Source organism: Giraffa tippelskirchi, chromosome 12 (assembly GCF_054371585.1).
Source record: "Giraffa tippelskirchi isolate mGirTip1 chromosome 12, T2T-mGirTip1v1.2.pri, whole genome shotgun sequence".
NCBI lineage: Eukaryota > Metazoa > Chordata > Mammalia > Artiodactyla > Giraffidae > Giraffa > Giraffa tippelskirchi.
This window is the reverse complement of record NC_137286.1, coordinates 97,195,372-97,215,916: the sequence shown is the minus strand read 5'-3', so window position 1 is coordinate 97,215,916 and position 20,545 is coordinate 97,195,372. Positions and strand designations below refer to the sequence as shown.

The window sequence follows — 20,545 nt, the reverse complement described above, 5'->3', positions numbered from 1 at the left end:
AGCAAAGACTTAAAGGAGATAAGCCATGCAGTTTACTAGAAGAGTGCCCTAGGTCAAAAGAATGGTTAGTGCAGTGACCCTATAACATGTGTTACAAGTATAATAAGAAAAAAATTCAATAAGAATTATTGAAAAATAAATCTCAAATGTTTCCTTGTTACCCAAAATCTTTTTTTCTATTATATATGTATATATTTTCCAGAAATGATTTTACAGATTTACCAAAGAAAATCATAAATACTGAACAAAGACATGCTAAACTAAACATGGAATAAAGTTAGTAATGTAGTAATGTTAGTGATGGATCCTGTACTGTTACTGAAATTAGGACACAAATGCAGCACTGTTTTTCAGTAGCCAAAGCAAAGAAGGAATGAATTATTTGAAGTTATGAGGCTTACATTATTGGTTTCTAAATGATAATGTGTGACAATTTTAAGTTCTAAGGAATTACTATCAGATGACCTTTAACTGCTCTACGTTGGTCAGTCAGAACCCCACATATGTAGCCAGCCCCCTTTCCAGAATTTTCCATGGTCAGACATCTGGTCTGTTTCTTATTTCTTCCCAGCACTGCAGAGAAGGTTGGAGAAATATCCTGGTAATTAAGAGTTTTTTTTCATGGGCTTCCCTAAGTTTACCTCAAAAACTCTGAATTGAGTTGAAAGAGCATTAGGAATATTCCTATTGCATTTTTTAAAAGGTAACTATGCTAAAAATGAAGCATTAGAACAAGTTATATATTCAAAGTTCACTTTGTATTTACTTAGCAGAATATAATTTTATTTCTTCACTTTTCTACATCCAATAAATTTTAATATACCCCACTTTTAAAACTGTGTTGATTTAATATTCCTCCTTTTTTGTTAAAATGATTTTTCTTAATAAAATGATGATAGCAAATGGGAGATTATTCAGTTTTGAGTTTTGTTTTGTAAATGCCATTACTTGACAAAATAGAAAGTTGACCATGTTAAGGTACAGTCCTCCAAATTTCTGCTAGACTGAACAATCAAAAAAATGTAGGATTCTCTGCTGTATTCCAGAACATTTAGTATCCCTCACAATTTAGTCATAACCTTCCTTTTCAGACTCAACTAGCCGCTGTCCTTTTGCTATAGAAGACATTCCTTTAACATTCATTGAGTCACACATGTCACATCTCCTTGTTTTTGTACAGCTCTTTCTTCTGCACTGGATCTTTTTATGGTTTTCTTTCCTCAAAATTATTCTCATCTATTGAGTCCTGCTTCAGATTCCTTATGCCAAATTAATGCCTTCTTGTCTGTTCTTCTCCGCTGTTTTATTTATACAATATTAATAAAATTATTTTCATTTGTAAATAGGAAGTATTTTATTGGTCTTATTAACATTGCCTAGCCTAGATTCTTGTACGTAATATTGAGTATCTTTTCTCTTGTACTTGAATAGAGCATTATTTTTGTTACTGATAATGTTTAGTAGAGGTAAGTTTTGAAAATAAAATAAGGGGAGATAGATAAAATTTGTGTTCTGTGGTGAGAATTCCCAATATTGATCAATCATCCACACCCATGAGTTGGCTCCTCTGTGTGCACAAAGTCTGCTCTTGCTCTCTACCCCAGCCTATGGAAGTTACGTATCCTGTCATGTTTTCATTCTTGAACATGTACTCTTGATCATTCTTTCTTTTTCCCTCTGCTCCATTTCCCCTCTTTCCATATTTTGGTACATTATTTATCTCTTCTGAGAAAAAAGACTGTCAGAGTATCCTGAAGAGCAGGAGAGTTACGTGATAAGAATATCTTACCTGTAGCTGTTGAATATTTCTGTTCAAAAATAATCCTTCTAAGGAATAAATCTCAATGCTTTTGATTTCATCATGTGTACATGGTAGGAGCAAAACTGGATTTAGGTAACTGAGGGTATTTTAGCATCTTATGAAAAGAGAAGGCAATTACTCATAATTTCAAATAATCATAAAATATATTTGAATTGAATCTTTTTTATTGTTTTATATTCAGTTTTTCTTAATTCACATGTATTCCATTTAAGTTTTTCTCGTAGAATAATTATCAGTAGTTTATATTGTTTGTGTCCTTTAAAACACCTGTCAAAATAATATCCTTTTATTTTCTTAATTTGTCTATCAGTTTTAGCTGATATGTGTTAATTTATTATTGTATGATTCTAGAGTAATCAGCATTGTTCACATCTTTTAAGTTCATTTGTTAACATTTGCTATTTTTGCATAGCTTTCGATGTGTGTGTGTGTGTGTTTTTTCCTCTTGGCAATAGTTAAGGATTTTTTAAGTATGAACTTTTAGGAGCTTGGTAAACTTTCTCTAAGAAAAATAATAGCCTTTCAATTTTCAAACTAATATGTAAAAATTAGGGTAAATATGTATACAAGTATCAAAATATACCAGCCCAAGATGATAGAACAAACTTTGATCCAAAATTGTTTTATTTATTTGGCTTAAGGAGCAGTGGAGGAGTCACTTCAGAGGAACCATGAGGCTTTTCTTAAAGAGTTGAGAGCAACCTATAAGAGTAAGCTTAACCTTGAGTTAAGATTTAAGGAAGAAAGTCCAGTTGTAGTTTGATTGCTGATATTAGATCTTTGTAATTTTTATTCAGGAGGTCTTAAAACTACCATGAGTCTAGAGTTGCCATAGTAATAAAGAAGCAGTAATCACCCAAGTTAATTAGAAGGGAAGATGTTTCAGTGTGTGTTTGTGTGTGTTAGCCTAGTGCTCTTTACTCTGTCTTATTCCACAACAGCAGAGAGTGGCTCTGAATATCACTGTTGTATTCTGTGAGCATTATTTATATTTGGTTGAGAACTCACAAGATCATTACATATAATTTAATTATGATGGGGATACAGCAGTTAGTCTCATAAGCATCCAAAAACAGGAAATGAAATACAGATAGACTTGAGGTGGCCTAGAAAGAGCAACGGGGAGTCAGTAACCAGGGCTACTCCCTTTACCTCTAAAGGCAGCTTCATATCCTCCTATCTTTGCTTGTCTCTGTTTATCAACTCAAATTTTTCACTTGTCTCTCAGACTAACTTCATTTTCTTAGTCATCAGGATGTGGCCCAGCATGGCACCCCGTACTTGACTGTCGATGTGCCTGAATGTAAACTTCTTTTACCATCTGACTATAGTCACTTCCTATAATGAGAGAATCTGAATGGCTCAACCTTGGGTTAGGTGTCTATCCCTGTTATAGTTAAGACTGGGGTGGGTGGGAGGGGCAATACTGGATGTGATACACAACCCACCTTAGAAGCAGCGTTTAAGTTGAAACATCTTAGGAAGGGATAATAGCAGTGCAGGAAATGTCACTTAAGTATCTATTATACTTATAGTAACACTGATAAATTTTATTAAAATTATATAATACTCAAGAATGTTTATAGTTTAAATTAAGAACATCACTGAAATGTTATGAAAGGAATGAGCCTACTCAAAAAACTTATATCGCCTTTGAATTATTCACAGTAACAATATGCCCACATAATTAGAAAAACTTGAGTATGTTTAATTCAGAACTTACAAATTAAAATAGTTTCAGTAGTTATTAATTTTTAAAATTGCAATAATACAGAAAAGTACATGACAAATTTAGGGTAGATGGCAATGGGGGCTTAGTTTTTAAGTATCCCTGAATTCCTTCATGAGCAAAACAGTGGATAGTAAAACAATAACTACAACAGCAAGTATACCTTTACATCAAAACCAGGTAACTGTGTATCCTGCTGAACCCTAAAGTAGCCTGGGGGGACAATCCAGCTATAACTAGGAGATATACACAGAATCGGAGAAGGCAGTGGCAACCCACTCCAGTGCTCTCGCCTGGAGAATTCCATGGACGAAGGAGCCCAGTTGGCTGCAGTCCTTGGAGAAGGCAATGGCACCCCACTCCAGTACTCTTGCCTGGAAAATCCCATGGACAGAGGAGCCTGGTAGGCTGCAATCCATGGGGTCGCTGCAAGTCGGACACGACTGAGCAACTTCATTTTCACTTTTCACTTTCATGTATTGGAGAAGGAAATGGCAACCCACTCCAGTATTCTTGCCTGGAGAATCCCAGGGACAGGGGAGCCTGGTGGGCCGCCGTCTGTGGGCTCGCACAGAGTCGGACACGACTGAAGCGACTCAGCAGTAGCAGCATGGGGTCGCTAAGAGTCGGACACGACTGAGTGGCTTCACTTTCACTTTTCACTTTCATGCATTGGAGAAGGAAATGGCAACCCACTCCAGTGTTCTTGCCTGGAGAATCCCAGGGACGGCGGAGCCTGGTGGGCTGCCGTCTGTGGGGTCACGCGGAGTTGGACATGATGGAAACGACTTAGCAGCAGCAGCAGAAGCAGCATACATGGTATCAGCAGGTGAATTGGATAGGATTGTGGGAAGCAAGAGAACATCTGAAGAATATGGTGTTGTACAGCTACCGACTGGAAAACCCAGAAGGCCAATTTGAAAACAGCAGATAAAACGGGGAGATGAATCCAGGGGTTCCCTGGTATGTTTAGAAGGGGTGAGAGCATCTAAACACCATGAAAAATTAAACCAACCAGAGTTCTCTTCCCGGACGAAGTCCCACATTGAGGAGAAACTGCTATGAATAGAATCCAAATTGAGCAACAGAGAGCAAAAGAGACAAAATACTCACATAAAACTGGGGAAGACAAACAGAGCTACTAGATCTCAGAAAGTAGACTCATTTTTTAAAAAAACTACATAAAAACAAACGAGAGAGATCTCTAGAATCTGAAGAGGAAAAGAATAGCTATGTTAAAATGACCTAGAAGTTCAGATAACCCAATTTCACAAAAAATAGTAATAAAAAGGATCAAAATACCATATTTTAGGAAAAGGAAAATGAGAGAAAGTAGAAAATGCCTCAAAGCCATAAATACCAGAAAAAAAAGATGAAAAATTTTAATAAACATTAGGAAGTAATACAGGACAGGAGTAATTTATATCAGAATGTAGAGAACCCCACAGATGTACTGATAGGAATTAAGAAAGAACTGGAAATAAAGGGAAACATAATTTTAGAAATTAAGACTAAATTAGAAGAAATAAAGAAGTAAATAAATTCACCAGATAAGGCTATAAGAGAAATATAAGGTAAAAAGAGAAACTATAAATATCAAAAAATAGTGACTTAAAGAAATGAGAAAAGAGAGTGAAAGGCAAATGTAGCATATTCAACATTGATATGAGTTTCCAAAATAAACAAAGCAAGGAACAGAAAAATAAAAGATAATAAGATCAGTAATTCACAGAAACTCTTAGCATTAAAAAATAGTTTTAAAATATATATATTTAAAAGGCACACTGAATATCTGAGAAAATTACCTAAATGACCAACATTGAGATGCATTCTAGTAAAATTAATGGACTTTAGAGAAAAAGAAAAAAAAACAAAACATTTTGGGCATCTAGATAAAAACATAAATTAAAAGTGAAAGAAAATCAGATTATCATACTTATAACATCTTCAAAAAGGAGTTTTTCATAGGAATCAACAAGGATTCCACCTTGTTGCCTGTTTGGTTAGCTGTATCACTTGACTCAGCATTGACAGCCAGATTGCCTTCATATATTATAATCTAACATGACCTCAGAATATCTTTGAGTATCTGTTACATAGTATATATTGTATGTGTTTAAGAATTTTACTTTAAATGCATAAGATCCTGTTTTGCTTCGCTGTACTAGTTTCAAAAATGGGAAGATCAAATTAAAACCCATGAAATAACAGTCTTTAGTCAAGATCAACGTTTCTTTAGTAATCTAATGAATCTAATTGAATATGCATGCTAAGTCATTACAGTCCTGTCCGACTCTTTGTAAACTTATGGACTGTTGTCCCCAGGGTCCTCTGTCCATGGGATTCTCCTTACAAGAATACTGGAGTAGGTTGCCATGCTCTCCTCCCGAGGATCTTCCCGATCTAGGTATCAAACCCACATCTCTCATGTCTCCCCAGTTGGCAGGCAGGCTTTTTACCGCTATCACCACCTGGTATAATGTCGTATAAGAGCTATTGGCTGGACTTCCCTGGCAGCTTAGAAGGTGAAGAATTTGTTTGCAGTGCAAGAGACCTGGGTTCGATCTCTGGGTTGGGAAGATCTCCTGGAGAAGGGAACGTCTACCCACTCCGGTATTCTTGCCTGGAGAATTCCATAGACAAAGGAGCCTGGCGGGCTACAGTCAGTGGGACTGCAGAGTCAGACAGGACTGAGCAACTAACACTTACTTATAAGCTATTGACAGTAATAGGAAGAAAGGTGCAGTAGTGTAATATTTTGAAGGAAAATTCTAAAAGAGTTAGTGTGATCTTGACTTTTTTATGATAGAATCATAGGAAGTGGACTTGCCCTCCCAGTGTAACTAACCTGGAAAATTCATTTGATGGATTTAATGACTTATTATACACTAAGACAATAAAACTGAATTTGAAGTATAGAATTGTATCTTTAAAAACTGAAGTAGGAAAAAAAAAGGACTGAATAAATAGGAAACAGAACCATAGGAGCCTATGAGATAGATCAAGCAGTTTAACATACATAAAATTGAAGTCCAAGAAAAAGGAAGTTAAGATGATATGGGTGTATGTGTATTTTTTTTTTTTTGAAAAAATAATAGCCAGATAATTTGAAAACTACAAATCCTAAGATCCAAGAAATTCAACTAACCTCAATCAGGATGAACACAAAGGAAAAAACAAAAAAATCCATTGAACAACATTATTAAACTGTTCAAAATCACATTTCAAGAGAAAATTTCAAAAGTAGTCATCAATATTAAGCAAACCAACTTATTTAAAAATGGCTTGAACAGATACTTGAGCAAAGATCACATTAGGATGTGAAATAAGCTCATAAAAAGATGGTCACTCTTAGCACAAACTAAATGCAAATTAAAACCAGGTTGGCTGAGCACTACAAACATATAGAAGAATGACTAAAAAAAAACAAACCATAATTCCAAGTGCTGGGGAGATGTTGAAACAACTGGCACTCTTATCTATGGCTTTGAGACTGCATGGTGGCAGTCACTGAGAAGACAGTGTGGGACTATTACTGAGTTAAGCATTCATTTATATGACCCTGTGATCCCATTCCTTGAAATTAAGGAAATGAAAACTTACTTTCAAGCAAAAACCTGTACATGAATATTCATGTAATAGCCAAAACTGGAGAAAATGGTTTTTAGTGAGTTTAAAAAAAAAAAAGGACTGTGGTGGATTCAGACAGCAGAAGAAAGGGACACACTGTTGATAAACCTTACTACTTGGTTGAATCTCATTGACATTATTGTGTGAAAGAAAAGCTCACCACAGGGGTTCTGTATGCTATGTTTCCTTTTTATTTTTTGGGCATCCTCAAAACAGATCAGTATTGGCCAGGGTTTATAGGTGGAAAATGGTGTCATTGTAAAGGAAAATTACAAGGGATTCTCTGGGATGATGGTGATACATGGATCAATATATATGTTATATCTCACAGAAAGTTACACACAGAGTAAAAACAGTCAATTTTAACATATAATTAAAATTAAAATTTTGAGATCACTGTCAGGAAAAACCATGATTTCAAAATAAAATTATCATCAACCTTTAGTCAGAAATTATGCAAATCAGAAAATAATGGAACATCTTTTAAGTTTTGATAGACTTCCAACCTGAAATTCTTTGTCCAGTGACAATACTCTTCAAAAATGAAGGGGAAATAAAGACTTTTACAGACAATTAAAGATAATGAAATTCATTGCCAGCACAGCAGTAAATACATTTGTGAAACAGAGGGTTGGAAACTAGATACACACAAAGGAGAGTGCGGGAAATAGTTAATATATGGATATATGTGAAATTTATATGTTAACAAATATTTTTCCATCATAGGTAACTTCTAACAGGGAAACAACATCCTCTAAAAGGAGAAATTATACTATCATAAGTAAAAAGTTTCAAACTGCTAAGTTTTGTATGTATTTCAATATGGGAATCTCATTTTAGCTGATAAATGTAATTAAAGCAAAGAAGACATGATTTGTCAAGGAGAATGATTTTACTAAAGCCCTCAAACCAGTATTATTTTTTCATTCACTAAAATTTTTATGACTCTCACCATAGATCTCATTGACTAACTAAACTGGAACTATATTTCAGCAACCTAGTACAAAGTTAAGGACTAATGAAAATTCAGAGAAACCTTATTTACCAAAAGGATTTACTGAATATGATACATATAGTATATCAAATATATTGGGTATGTATAAAATACTACATGAAGTATTCTGTAGTATACTATACGGATACAGTCAGAGATAATATTATTTCCTAGTCTCCCAGGAGAGAAATTAGGAGTAAAAGCATATTGAAATGCATCTTTTTCAAAGAGATAGGAGATATGAAAGCAGCATACAAATCAAGAGTAGACCTTGAAAAGAAAGGAAAGTGAAGTCGTTCAGTCATGTCTGACTCTTTGCGACCCATAGACTGTAGCCCCCCAGGCTCCTTGGTCCATGGGATTTTCCAGGCATGAATACTGAAGTGGGTTGCTATTTCTTTCTCCAGGAGATCTTCCCAACCCAGGGATTGAACCCAGGTCTCCCATATTGAAGGCAGACGCTTTACTGTCTGAGCTACCAGGGAAGTAGACCTTGAAATGGAGTATTATTTGCCAAATAATATAGCTTGAATTTAAACCTGGGGAATTTTTTTTTAATGTGGAGAAGAACATTTTGGGGGAGAAAAATAGGAAGTTTTAAGGTAAAAGAAAGCTGCAAACTGTTGTAGGTCAAAGGATACTAATATATAACAACTAAATGTTTAGTGCAGGAGATAGTGGAGGACAGAAGAGCATGGCGGGCTCCAGTCCATGGGGTCACAATGAGTTGGATGTGACTGAGTGTGTGTGTGCATGCATGCGCGCGCGCACACACACACACACACACACACACACACACACACACACACACACACACACACACACACACACACACACACACACACACACACACACACACACACACACACACACACTCCAGGGGTCACAATGAGTTGGATGTGACTGAGTGTGTGTGTGCATGCATGCGCGCGCGCACACACACACACACACACACACACACGAAATGGATCACATTCCTTGATATGGGGTGCTTCCCAGGTAGCATAGTGGTAAAAAATCTGCCTGCCAGTGCGGGAGACTCGAGAGATGGATTCAATCCCTGGCTTGGGAAGATCCCCTGGAGGAGGAAATGGCAACCCAGTCCAGTATTCTTGCCTGGAAAATTCCATGAACAGAGGAGCCTGGTGGGCCACAGTTCATGGGGTTTCAAAGAGTCGGAAGTGACTGAGCACTACAACAATAAACTTAATATGGTGTTTGGAAAGTACTTTTGTTTCAAAAATAATAGATTGTAGCTACCTATATCATATATTCCATAATAATATAATTTAAAAAGAAAACAGCTTTGTCTTTTGCTCAAAGAAAATTATTCATACAAATTTTCATGCAAAACAGAACATTTTTAAAAGAGAAAAAGTGCATATTTAAAATTACACTCATGCAGGCATCAGCTTGAATTATCTTGGCAAATCAGTACATATAGATGCTCTAAATCAATTAACAATGAGAAGAAATGGTCTACATATTCCATGAAACATGTAACATCAAATAACAAGTCTGTTTTTGGAGGCTACACATGTGGTTTTTACTGAGGCATAAAAATAATTTGTTTTTATATTGTGAAAATTGCCTGCATACTGATTTAGATACAGCGTTTATAAATATGGTAAACTACATGGAACCCTCCATAAACTAAGATTGAAAATCACTATAGGCTTTCATCATTTCATCCTCTCTCTGATGTTTATGCACATTGAAGAAATAAATAGTTGGGAAAGAAAAAGTAAATTAGAAAATTTAAAAGAGGAAATATACTGCTGAGCACTTGCAGTGGTTATATTTTTCAGCCACTTTATATTCTTATTATGGACATAATATAGTTATAATATGTAATTAGTTCACAGTGTTTATCCTGAGTTTATTTAGTAGCTTGCTGGCTCTCTATATCCTTCAGTTGCTCTAAGGTAAATCCACCTCTTTTTTAAAATTGAATTCTGGTTGTTTTGGATTATGAAATATGTTAAAATATTCTTTTAAGTTTATGATACTATATTATTACTTAAAAGCTTGAGAATATTAGTTTTTCCTTCTGTTTTAATAGGTTCATGGAAAGCTTTCACTCCCAATAGTGATAGTAGAACCAAAGCTTCTGTAGCCCAAGGTATCAGGGAGGATGATGGGAAACACCTGTACATAAAATTCAGTTAATTATGGACAAAATTCCTACAGCATAACAATTGACTGTCATTGTAAATTATGGAACAGCAGCATCTGGCAATGGGATTAGTATATTTCCCATATACATGTATACTGCATGCCAGTTGCTGGAGGGATTGATCCAGGTAATGAAGCAGAGGCTAATTTGTGGATTATTTATATAATCCTTTAATTTCAGTTAATTATAAAGCCAACAAATATAAAACCTTATATACATTTCAGTAATACTTTGTATGTGTGTATATATATATATATGTGTGTGTGTGTGTCAGATAAATTAATTTTTCCCATGGTGATTTATACGTTTTATACATTATAGCTAGGGAATTCAATTAAATCAGTGTATTTCTGACTTTTAAAGAATATGAGGGCTTCAGAAAAGTCTTTCCATAGTTGAATTCTTTTGTAATAATCATGGAATGCTTTCCATTTACCTGTATTAGCCTGGCTGACCCTTCTACATTCTTGTATCATAAACGTTTTGCCTTTTCATACTGTTCATGGGGATCTTGTGGTAAGAATACTAGAGTGGTTTGCCATTCCCTCCTCCAGTGGACCATGTTTTGTCAAAACTCTCCACTGTGACTTGTTCGTCTTGGGCAGCCCTGCACATCATGGCTCTTAGCTTCACTGAGTTAAACAAGCCCCTTCGCCATGACAAGGCTGCGATTCATTTCACATGCTAGTAAGGTTATCCTCAAAGTCCTTCAAGCTAGGCTTCAGCAGTAGATGAACTGAGAACTTCAGGTGTACAAACTGGATTTAGAAAAGGCAAAGGAACCACAGATCAAATTGCCAACATTTTTTGGATCAGAGAGAAAGCAAGAGAGTTCCAGATAAACACCTACTTCTACTTCATTGACTGCGAAAGCCTTTGACTATGTGCATCACAACAAAATTTAAATTTCTTAAAGAGATGGGAATGCCAGACCACCTTAACTGTCTCCTGAGAAACTTGTGTGTGGGTCAAGAAGCAACAGTTAGAACCTTACATGGAACAACTGACTGGTTCAAAATTGGGAAAGGAGTACTACAAGGCTGTATATTGTGACAGTGCTTATTTAACTTATATGCAGAGTGTGCATGCCTGCTAAGACACTTCAGTCATGTCCAACTCTCTGTGATCCTATGGACCATGGCCCAACAGGCTCCTCTGTCCATGGGATTCTTCAGGCAAGAATACTAGATTGCGTTGCCATGCCTTCTTCCAGGGGATCTTCCCAACCCAGGGATTGAACCCACGTCTCTTAAGACTCTCCATTGGCAGACGGGTTCTTTACCACTAGCACCACCTGGGAAGCCCATATGCAGAGTACATCATGTGAAATGCTGGGCTGGATGAATCACAAGGAGGAGTCAAGATCACCAGGAGAAATATCAACAACATCAGGTATGCAGATGATACCACTCTAATGGCAGGAAGTGAAGAGGAAATAAAGAGCCTTTTGATGATAATGAGCCTCACTGACTCGATGGACATGGGTTTGGGTGGACTCCAGGAGTTGGTGATGGACAGGGAGGCCTGGCATGCTGCGATTCATGGGGTCGCAAAGAGTCGGACACGACTGAGCGACTGAACTGAACTGATGAGGGTGAAAGAAGAGAGTAAAAAAGCTGACTTAAAACTCAGCATTCACAAAACTAAGATCATAGTATCCAGTCCTATCACTTCATTGCAAATGGAAGGGGAAAAATTTGGAAGCAGTGACAGATTTTATTTTCTTGGGCTTCATAGCTCAGTTGGTAAAGAATCTGTCTGCAGTGCAGGAGAGCTGGGTTCGATTCCTGGGTCAGGAAGATCCCCTGGAGAAGGAAATGGCAACCCACTCCAGTATTCTTGCCTGGAAAATCCCATGGACAGAGGAGCCTGGCGGGCTACAGTCCATGAGGTCGCAAGAATCAGACACGACTTCGTGACTGCACCACCACCACCAAAATCACTGCAGATGGTGACTGCAGCCATAAAATTAAAAGATGCTTGCTCCTTGGAAGAAAAGCTATGACAAACCTAGACAGCATATTAAGAAGCAAAGACATGAAATGCTGACAGAGATCTGTATAGTCAAAGCTGTGGTTTTTCCAGTAGTCACATACAAATGTGAGAGTTGGACCATAAAGAAGGCTGAGTGCCAAAGAATTATTGTAGTGAAAAAAAGTTTCAAAATCACTAATCTGTTGTTTACCAGCAAAGAACTTTAGTATCAGTAAAGGGAGATATCTTAGCTCAAGATTATGCAGCTATTTAGTTTGTATCCTAAAGCCATGTCTTCACATTTTCAATTTAGATCTTTGAGTTAATTAAAAACTAGATCCAAATTAAAGAATTCTATAATGCTAATAAAATTGCCTAGTTCTGAGAGCTCAGGATCGGTTCAGTTCAGTTGCTCAGTCGTGTCCAACTCTTTGCTACCCCATGAACCACGGCACGCCAGGCCTCTCTGTCCATCACCACCTCCCAGAGTCTACCCAAACCCATGTCCATCGAGTCAGCAATGGCATCCAACCATCTCATCCTCTTTCGTCCCCTTCTCCTCCTGCCCTCAATCTTTCCTAGCATCAGAGTCTTTTCCAATGAGTCAGTTCTTCGCATCAGGTGGCCAAAGTATTTGGAGTTTCAGCTTCAGCATCAGTCCTTCCAATGAACACCCAGGGCTGATCTCCTTTATGATGGACTGGTTGGATCTTCTTGCAGTCCAAGGGACTCTCAAGAGTCTTCTCCAACACCACAGTTCAAAAGCATCAATTCTTTGGTGCTCAGCTTTCTTTATAGTCCAACTCTCACATCCATACATGACTACTGGAAACACCATAGCCTTGACTAGATGGACCTTTGTTGACAAAGTAATGTCTCTGCTCTTTAATATGCTGTCTAGATTGGTCATAACTTTCCTTCCAAGGAGTAAACGTCTTTTAATTTCATGGCTGCAGTCACCATCTGCAGTGATTTTGGAGCCCAGAAAAATCAAGTCAGCCACTGTTTCCACTGTTTCCCTGTCTATTTGCCATGAAGTGATGGGACCAAATGGCATGATCTTAGTTTCCTAAATGTAAGTTCTAATATTAGCAACCAATTAGTTCTTACTAACATTTGAATAATTAAAAATACCTACCTACATCGTATTTTAAACACCACTACAACTAAAGAGAATGTACACAGGCAAATTTTTTCTTGGTCCATAATCTCTGCTGTCCAGATATGTTGTTCTGTGTCTCTAGTTTCAGAGATTGAGGTCAGCCCCAGGGCATGTCACCCTTGACCATCAGTCTCCAGTCTGTCCTTCTCAGGTATCAAAACACAGTTTCCACATTATAGATGACCTTCAATTATGTAGAGTTGCCTCGATTTAGGTGGGCCCTGGATCACAAGAGAAATAAGCCCTTTCTGCAGTAACTCTTTCCCCAGAAATCTTCCCATCTGCCAAGTGAGAATCTTTGGTTTCTTGTAACTCTTTTTTAGAACTCACATTGTACCATCCTATTTTTCTCACAAATGACTTTATTTCATTACATCTCTCAGAAATTGTAGTACTATAAACTATTTTTTGTCCCATTATTGCAAAGGGCAGTGGAATATTGATTTCATCTTTAATTTTTCTATCGTATAATAATGAAAACCAAAATTGTATAATTTTTATACATGGTGAGATTTTGATTGTGTGATAATATTTTTCTGTACCTTTGTGGACTTTTATCAGAGGTCTAAGCTTTTTCCTCCTTACGTCTCCTTTAAAGTTTATTTTCCTGGGTAACTTGTTTCTCTTACTTTCTTTTGCATATACATTGCCTTTCCATGTAGAATCAATCCTTTAAATCTATCTATCTCTCCATCTAGAATTTACTTTATTGCATATAAAGCAAATATAAACTTTATTGTGCATAATAGAATCCATGAAAGCTACAATTTAGACTTGTTATACCAGTTTTAACTGCTGGAGGATTATTTTCTCCTCCTCCATATGGAAATATGACCTGTGATTCATGATACACATGTTATTATCTACGGCTAAAATGTTATTCTCTCTATACTCAATAGAGTTATTCCAATTACACTAAACCCAACCAAAGATGATCTTCTAATCAAGGGTATTATTTAAACTTGGAAACTGATTATGTAAAAAAGTTATACAGATTATTTCAGTAGCTGTACTTTGAAACATATAAACTAGCAAATATTCTCACTTTAGTTCTGCTTTCTATTAATATATTTGTTTTGATACATGGAGAAATCTTGAGGTTTGATACTCTGTCAGTGGGTGTTTTTGTATATCGGATTAAACAGATTCTGTTTTACAAATCGAAATATTTGTGATTTTTATCTTAAAATGATCTCTAAGTCAGTTTTTCCAAAGAAATTAATAACTGTACACTGTGTGTGTGTATTAGTTGCTCAGTTGTGTCTGACCATTTGTGACACCATGGACTGTAGTGGGCCAGGGTCCTCTGTCCATGGTATTCTCTGGGCAAGAATACTGGAGCGGGTTTAGGTTAAATATTTCCCGTTATTAAATTTCACCTTTTTCCTATATCACAATAAGAATTACTTTAATGACATCATTTATCTTGTTTGCCAAGTCAATATCCTGTAATGGTTCTGAGGTAACAGTTCTCTTCATGTTGAACTGATCAGTTTATCTGCTGTGTCCTCCATTAGAATGCAGGATTCTCTAGCACATGGAACGTATCTGTTTCATATCTGTGCCCTGCATTTAGTAAGTATGCAGTGTTGTTTTTACAACTGAATCATGAAATGTCTTTAATTCTTGGGAATGACTAGCTTCTTTTTGTCAGATATTTTATGTTACCATTTATTATATCTCACTTCATAGATTTCCCAATTCATACAATTTCAAAAAGCAACTGTTATTTGTAATAGTTCTATTATTGCAAGAATTAGAAGATATAAAAACACCATTTACTTTAATAAATGGGTGTAATATTTTATGTTGAATTGTTACTTATTTTAATTACAGAGCATTTCACACACTGACTTCTCTGTTATTATCAGACTGTATTCTGGTACTTACAGAACTATATAATTTGACTGTGAGTTGCGGATAGGTATGAATCGGATAGGCTTCCCAGGTGGCACTAGTGGTAAAGAACCGCCTGCCAGTGCAGGAGACATAGGAGACTCTGGTTCAATCCCTGGATCTGGAAGATACCCTGGAGGATGGCAGGACAACCTACTCCAGTATTCTTGCCTGGAGAATCTCCATTGCCTCAGGAGCCTGGAGGGCTACAGTCCACAGGGTTGCAAAGAGTTGGACACGACTGAAGCAACTTAGCATGCACACATGAGTTGAATATAGAGTTTTCTGCTATAGGTAAAATAATCTTGTTAATTTAGTGATCTATTCTATTTTGATTATATAATTTTTGGCATATAATCTCACTAAATTATTACTTAGGCGGAATATATACTTATAATAATTTTGTGACTTTTGGCAGTACCTTAAAATCATTCAATTATAAAATTGAAGGAATTTTCAAGTTCTTCCAAGTTACAAAAGCTTTATTTTATTCTTAAGAATGAATAAAACTGGACTGATTACTCATCTCTATATGATATTTTGTTTGAAATGGAGGATTTAGTAAAGAAGATTCTGCTTGGGTCAAATTTGAGAATTTATTGCTTTGAGCACAAGTGAGTTTTCTGAAGGTCTAGCTTGTTTTCTCAAGAGTGCTTCTGCAGTTTAAGCCTATAATAATTGGATAGAGTTAATGTACTCTTGAAAATATGTAAGGTTCATCTGATTGACCTCTACTTGAGCCTACCTTAAACTATAGCCTCTCTTTTCTTGTTTATGCCTTAACTACAATATTTATCAAATAATTTTATTTTACTAATTATGTTTCTTAGTTTTTATCTTTGACTTTGTGAATCCATTATTAAGAAAAGTGATTCATAGTATTTCTGTTGTGTGTTACATATTTAAAAGAAAATGAGCCAGTGTTTTTCTGAATACAAAAATAAAGAACTTAAAGGTGTATTTTATTAAAAAGCAATTTTAAACTTATATTTATTTAAACTTGAGAAATTAAAATTATTAAATATATTTATTTCAGAATATAAATAAATGAAAGTCAGAATTTGGGTAATTTGGAACTGTCACTATACAAATTATTCACTTATACATACTGTGTTTAAAAGGAGGAGCCCATATTTTATAGAATATAAATTATTGTTTCATTTTTCATAACTAGTCATTGGTGTAGCCATTTTTATTCAACTCTATTCATGTCATTTAATTGTATAACTGTCTTGCTGTTTTCTCTTTTGATTATTATTTCTTGAAATGAATTACATGGTTAAATATATATGTATTATTCTTAATAATTATTCAGGATCTGAGTCTCTAGGTAATGTCAAAATTTGAACCAGACATAGTTTAGTAGTTTTAGAATTTAATTGAGGCTTTTGGAATTTGAAGGAGCACAGGGAGAAGAGAAGAAAGTTGGTGCAGAGGAGTGATACAGGAATAACAATTAGTTCTATAATTAAATTTAACCCAAAGAGAATTGAGGGATCCAGATGATTTATGATAGTGAAAATGTCTCTTATTTCCCTTATTTCACCCTTATTCATTGCTGTTGTGATTAAATCAGGAAGTTAAAGAAAAGGGCAAGACACTCAGGTCAATTACTTCTGTAGTGAAAACTTGAGTCTAATACTATAGGTAACAGTATTTAATGAAGACCTCTATTTAAAACAATAGTTGTTTTAAGTTATTTGGAGGCATAATACTGTATAATTTTTTCTGTATATTCTTTCTGGACACCTATATACACATATATTTATGTGACTTATTTTTGTAGCTGGAATTTCATTCCTTGAGGTCAAAGATAGCATCATCTCTGTGGCTTACTTATAGTTCCTAAAATAGTTTAAATGAGAATATCTCAAGAGACAGCCAACTCAAAATTTAATTAATCCCAAGAGATTTGGAAATTGTAATCTATTGTTTAGCATGTGTAAATGTAAAATAGTATTTCTGTGGGATCCAAAAAGAGAAGTGAAAGTCAGGTGGAGACAAAAAAAAAGTGACATTAAATACCAAGAATTTTCCAAGATATTACCCTTGATGCGACACTTTTGATAGGCTAGTACAAACATGATTTCTAAAGCATAAGTATAAAAGAGTACACTTACATCAGTGTTTCATATTTATAAGTGTTAATACCATAAGAATATTCTCTTCAACTTAGCTCATTCACAGTCGAAGCAGGAGGAGCTATCTGTGTAGATTCATTTTTTTTATTGTAATCTATCATTCCATGGAAGAATTATCTATGAAAGAATATTAGGAACTTCAACTTTATCACTGTGCAAAAATTCTTAGCAGGAGCAAAACTATATAAAACAAAAAAATATCCACAGTCAATAAGATTCCTAGGCTGTATAAATACAATGAGCTAAACCAAAAATAAACAAATGAAAAACAGTTTAGAGTTTATTTCAATAAGTCAGTCAAAATGACGGGGTATTATGTAGCTACAGTTATAGTCAATCTTATCTCTGAGCAATCTAAACCTTCTAAATTTATAATTTAAAAGCACTTAGCCAACTATTCTCATAAGGAAATAGATTTTTAGTTCTGAACATACAGAATTTTCATGGGAAAAGATGCAATATCAAATTACTTTGAGATGGCAATTAAAATTAAAATTAATTTCTTTATGAATCATTCAAAATATTTCATGTGACAGTACCACTGATTTTCTGACTTAAAAAAAAAAAGTCACATCTCTTATATTTTAATAGCTTAGAGCCTAATGTATTCTGTAATTCAGTTATTTTAGAATTTAAGAAGAGTAATAGGTGCTTGTACATGTATTTCACAGCATCTTCAGGGGATCCTGGGTTAACTTGTTACTTAAGGACATTAATATATCTACAGTAACATGTAGGGATAGTCACACTATTAATCACACTAAGTAGAATAAAGTTTGTAACTAGTATCATATTAATTGACCGATGATTAAGGTTATGACAATCGTGCAAGAAAGATTTTTTCCAGAGCTCTTTTGGATTTTGAAATTATAAAATGTCATAGGGAAGGGAAGTCGTTCAGTCGTGTCCGACTCTTTGCGACCCCGTGGACTGTAGCCTACCAGGCTCCTTCATCCATGGGATTCTCCAGGCAAGAATACTGGAGTGGTTTGCCATTTCCTTCTCCAGGGGATCTTCCCCACCCAGGGATCGAACCCAGGTCTCCCGCATTGGAGGCAGACGCTTTAACCTCTGAGCCACCAGGGAAGTCCATAGACATACATCTAAAATATTTTCCCCTAAAGTTTTAAAAATCTGAAGATGTATATATAAGTATGTGTGCATATGTATGTGTTCTCTGTCTCTGTCTCTCTCTCTCACGTGAACAAACCTTGGAATGAGGAAATAGTTTTATTGGAAGACAGCCAAGCTCATTTGATTATGTATTGTCCGTGACTGCTTTTGAACCACAATGGCAAAGTTGAGTAGTTGTGGCAGAAATTTATTATTGTCCCCTGGCCCCCATACCCTAAGCCTAATAAATTTTATCTGAGCCTTTACAGAAAGTGTGTGCTAGACCTAATACCTCCAGACTTCAGTTATGTTCCTATTTTAAAGAGAGTAAGACTGCCATAAATTTGTGATAGCTTAATTTTTAAATAAACTAAAGTAAATCAATAAATGAGTGAACTTTCATTGTGTAATATTTTGGAAATATTTTTTTAAATTTTCAATTAAAATTTATAGTATAAATATAAAAATAAGCTGTAATTGTTTAATTACATTTTAAAAAGGTAAATGAACTTAATGTTATTTTTGTTTCTTGTTTCTTCTTATGCATTGTTTCTAGTTGTACAGTTTTAAATTAAATTCTCTGAAACATATAGGCAAATCTTGAAGTGTCCAATTAAAATAGTATGTAATACTACCTAGACATATATTAATATTAGTTGTAGCAATCATAATACAAATCCAGACCATTATTGGTATTTCAAAGGATGTTTAATATTAATTTTTTGTTTAATTTTTATTTTTTAGCTTCAAGTTAGAAAGTCACACTAATTTCTCAGTTTGATAATTGATAAGTTTTTGACCTTATTAAGTTTTGTGCTGGTGCTCGGTGACTAAATCATGTCAAAGTTTCTGCGACCCCATGGACTGTAACCCACCAGGCTCCTCTGTCCATGCAATTTTTCAGTCAAGAATACTGGAGTGGGTTGCCATTTTCTTCTCCAGGGAATCTTCCCAAGTCAAGAATCGAATCCGTGTCTTCTGCATTGGCAGGTGAATCCTTTACTGCCGAGTGACCTGGGAAGCACTTTGCTGTTTGCTGTACAGCGGAAATTAACATTGTAAATCAATAATACTTCAATAAAATAAAATTATTCTAATGATAAAAAAATAAATAAATAAATAAAAGTTAAAATCATCAGAAAGTTATTTAAAAACTAAATTGGATGTCTTACCCCTTTTTTTGCTTATAAGATTTGCATCATGCAACTCAGAGGTCACAGTCCCTATGAATTCTCCTCAGCAGAGTTGCTTACTACCCTTTCTGTGTGTCTAACACTCTGTTGTCTCTGTGTATCTCCTGAGAGTCTATGTCATGATTATTTGTTTATATAAACTGTCCCGCTTTCCTCACTTATTTTTAAACTTAGCACCTGGCCTGTTATCTGGCACATAAGACACAATGCTCAATAAATGCTTTTTTAGTAAATTGGGCTCTTGTTCTTAAAATACTCTTACTTTTCCTTAAAATCTTTTTTCTCCAACATTTATATAGATGTACATCAACTATTTATTCAATGAATGGTGGTTTTTAGATTTATCCATTTAATTAAAGTTTACTGAAAATATACTCAGAGCAATGCCCCAGGCATAGACGTGTATGCTCTTCTCTCTTGGGAGAGGGCCCTTGCTGAAAGGAAACGATGTTCCTTAGAAGATGAGTCCCTCCTCCAGGTATAATTCCTTGTTTGTCACCATAACACCTTGTACTCTTCACCTCCCGCCATAAGGGGGCATCCTGTTAGACATGGAATTTTTCCACACTATCTTAAAGCATGTAAACTTGATCTTGTAATTCTGCATATACATGAAGTCAGACTCACACATTCAACAAAAGTGTCAGTATTTATTATATTAAAAAAAGATGGTTGTATCCCAAAGGGCAAACTTTTAACATTCATTTTACAGTTT

The 20,545-nt window shown here is 35.3% G+C and overlaps 1 protein-coding gene across 6 annotated transcripts in view; it reads left to right on the top strand.

Moving 5' to 3' along the window:
• NBEA (neurobeachin) overlaps window positions 1–20,545 on the top strand; it is a 650,396-nt gene that overhangs the window by 266,943 nt on the left and 362,908 nt on the right. Inside the window, exon 27 of one of the 6 annotated variants that reach the window (XM_081551835.1) lies at window positions 2,464–2,532. The exons of the other annotated variants lie outside the window; for them this stretch is intronic. Within the exon in view, the coding sequence (XP_081407961.1) occupies window positions 2,464–2,532 (69 nt within the window). The remainder of the gene's footprint in view (window positions 1–2,463; window positions 2,533–20,545) is intronic. 6 annotated transcript variants of the gene reach the window in all.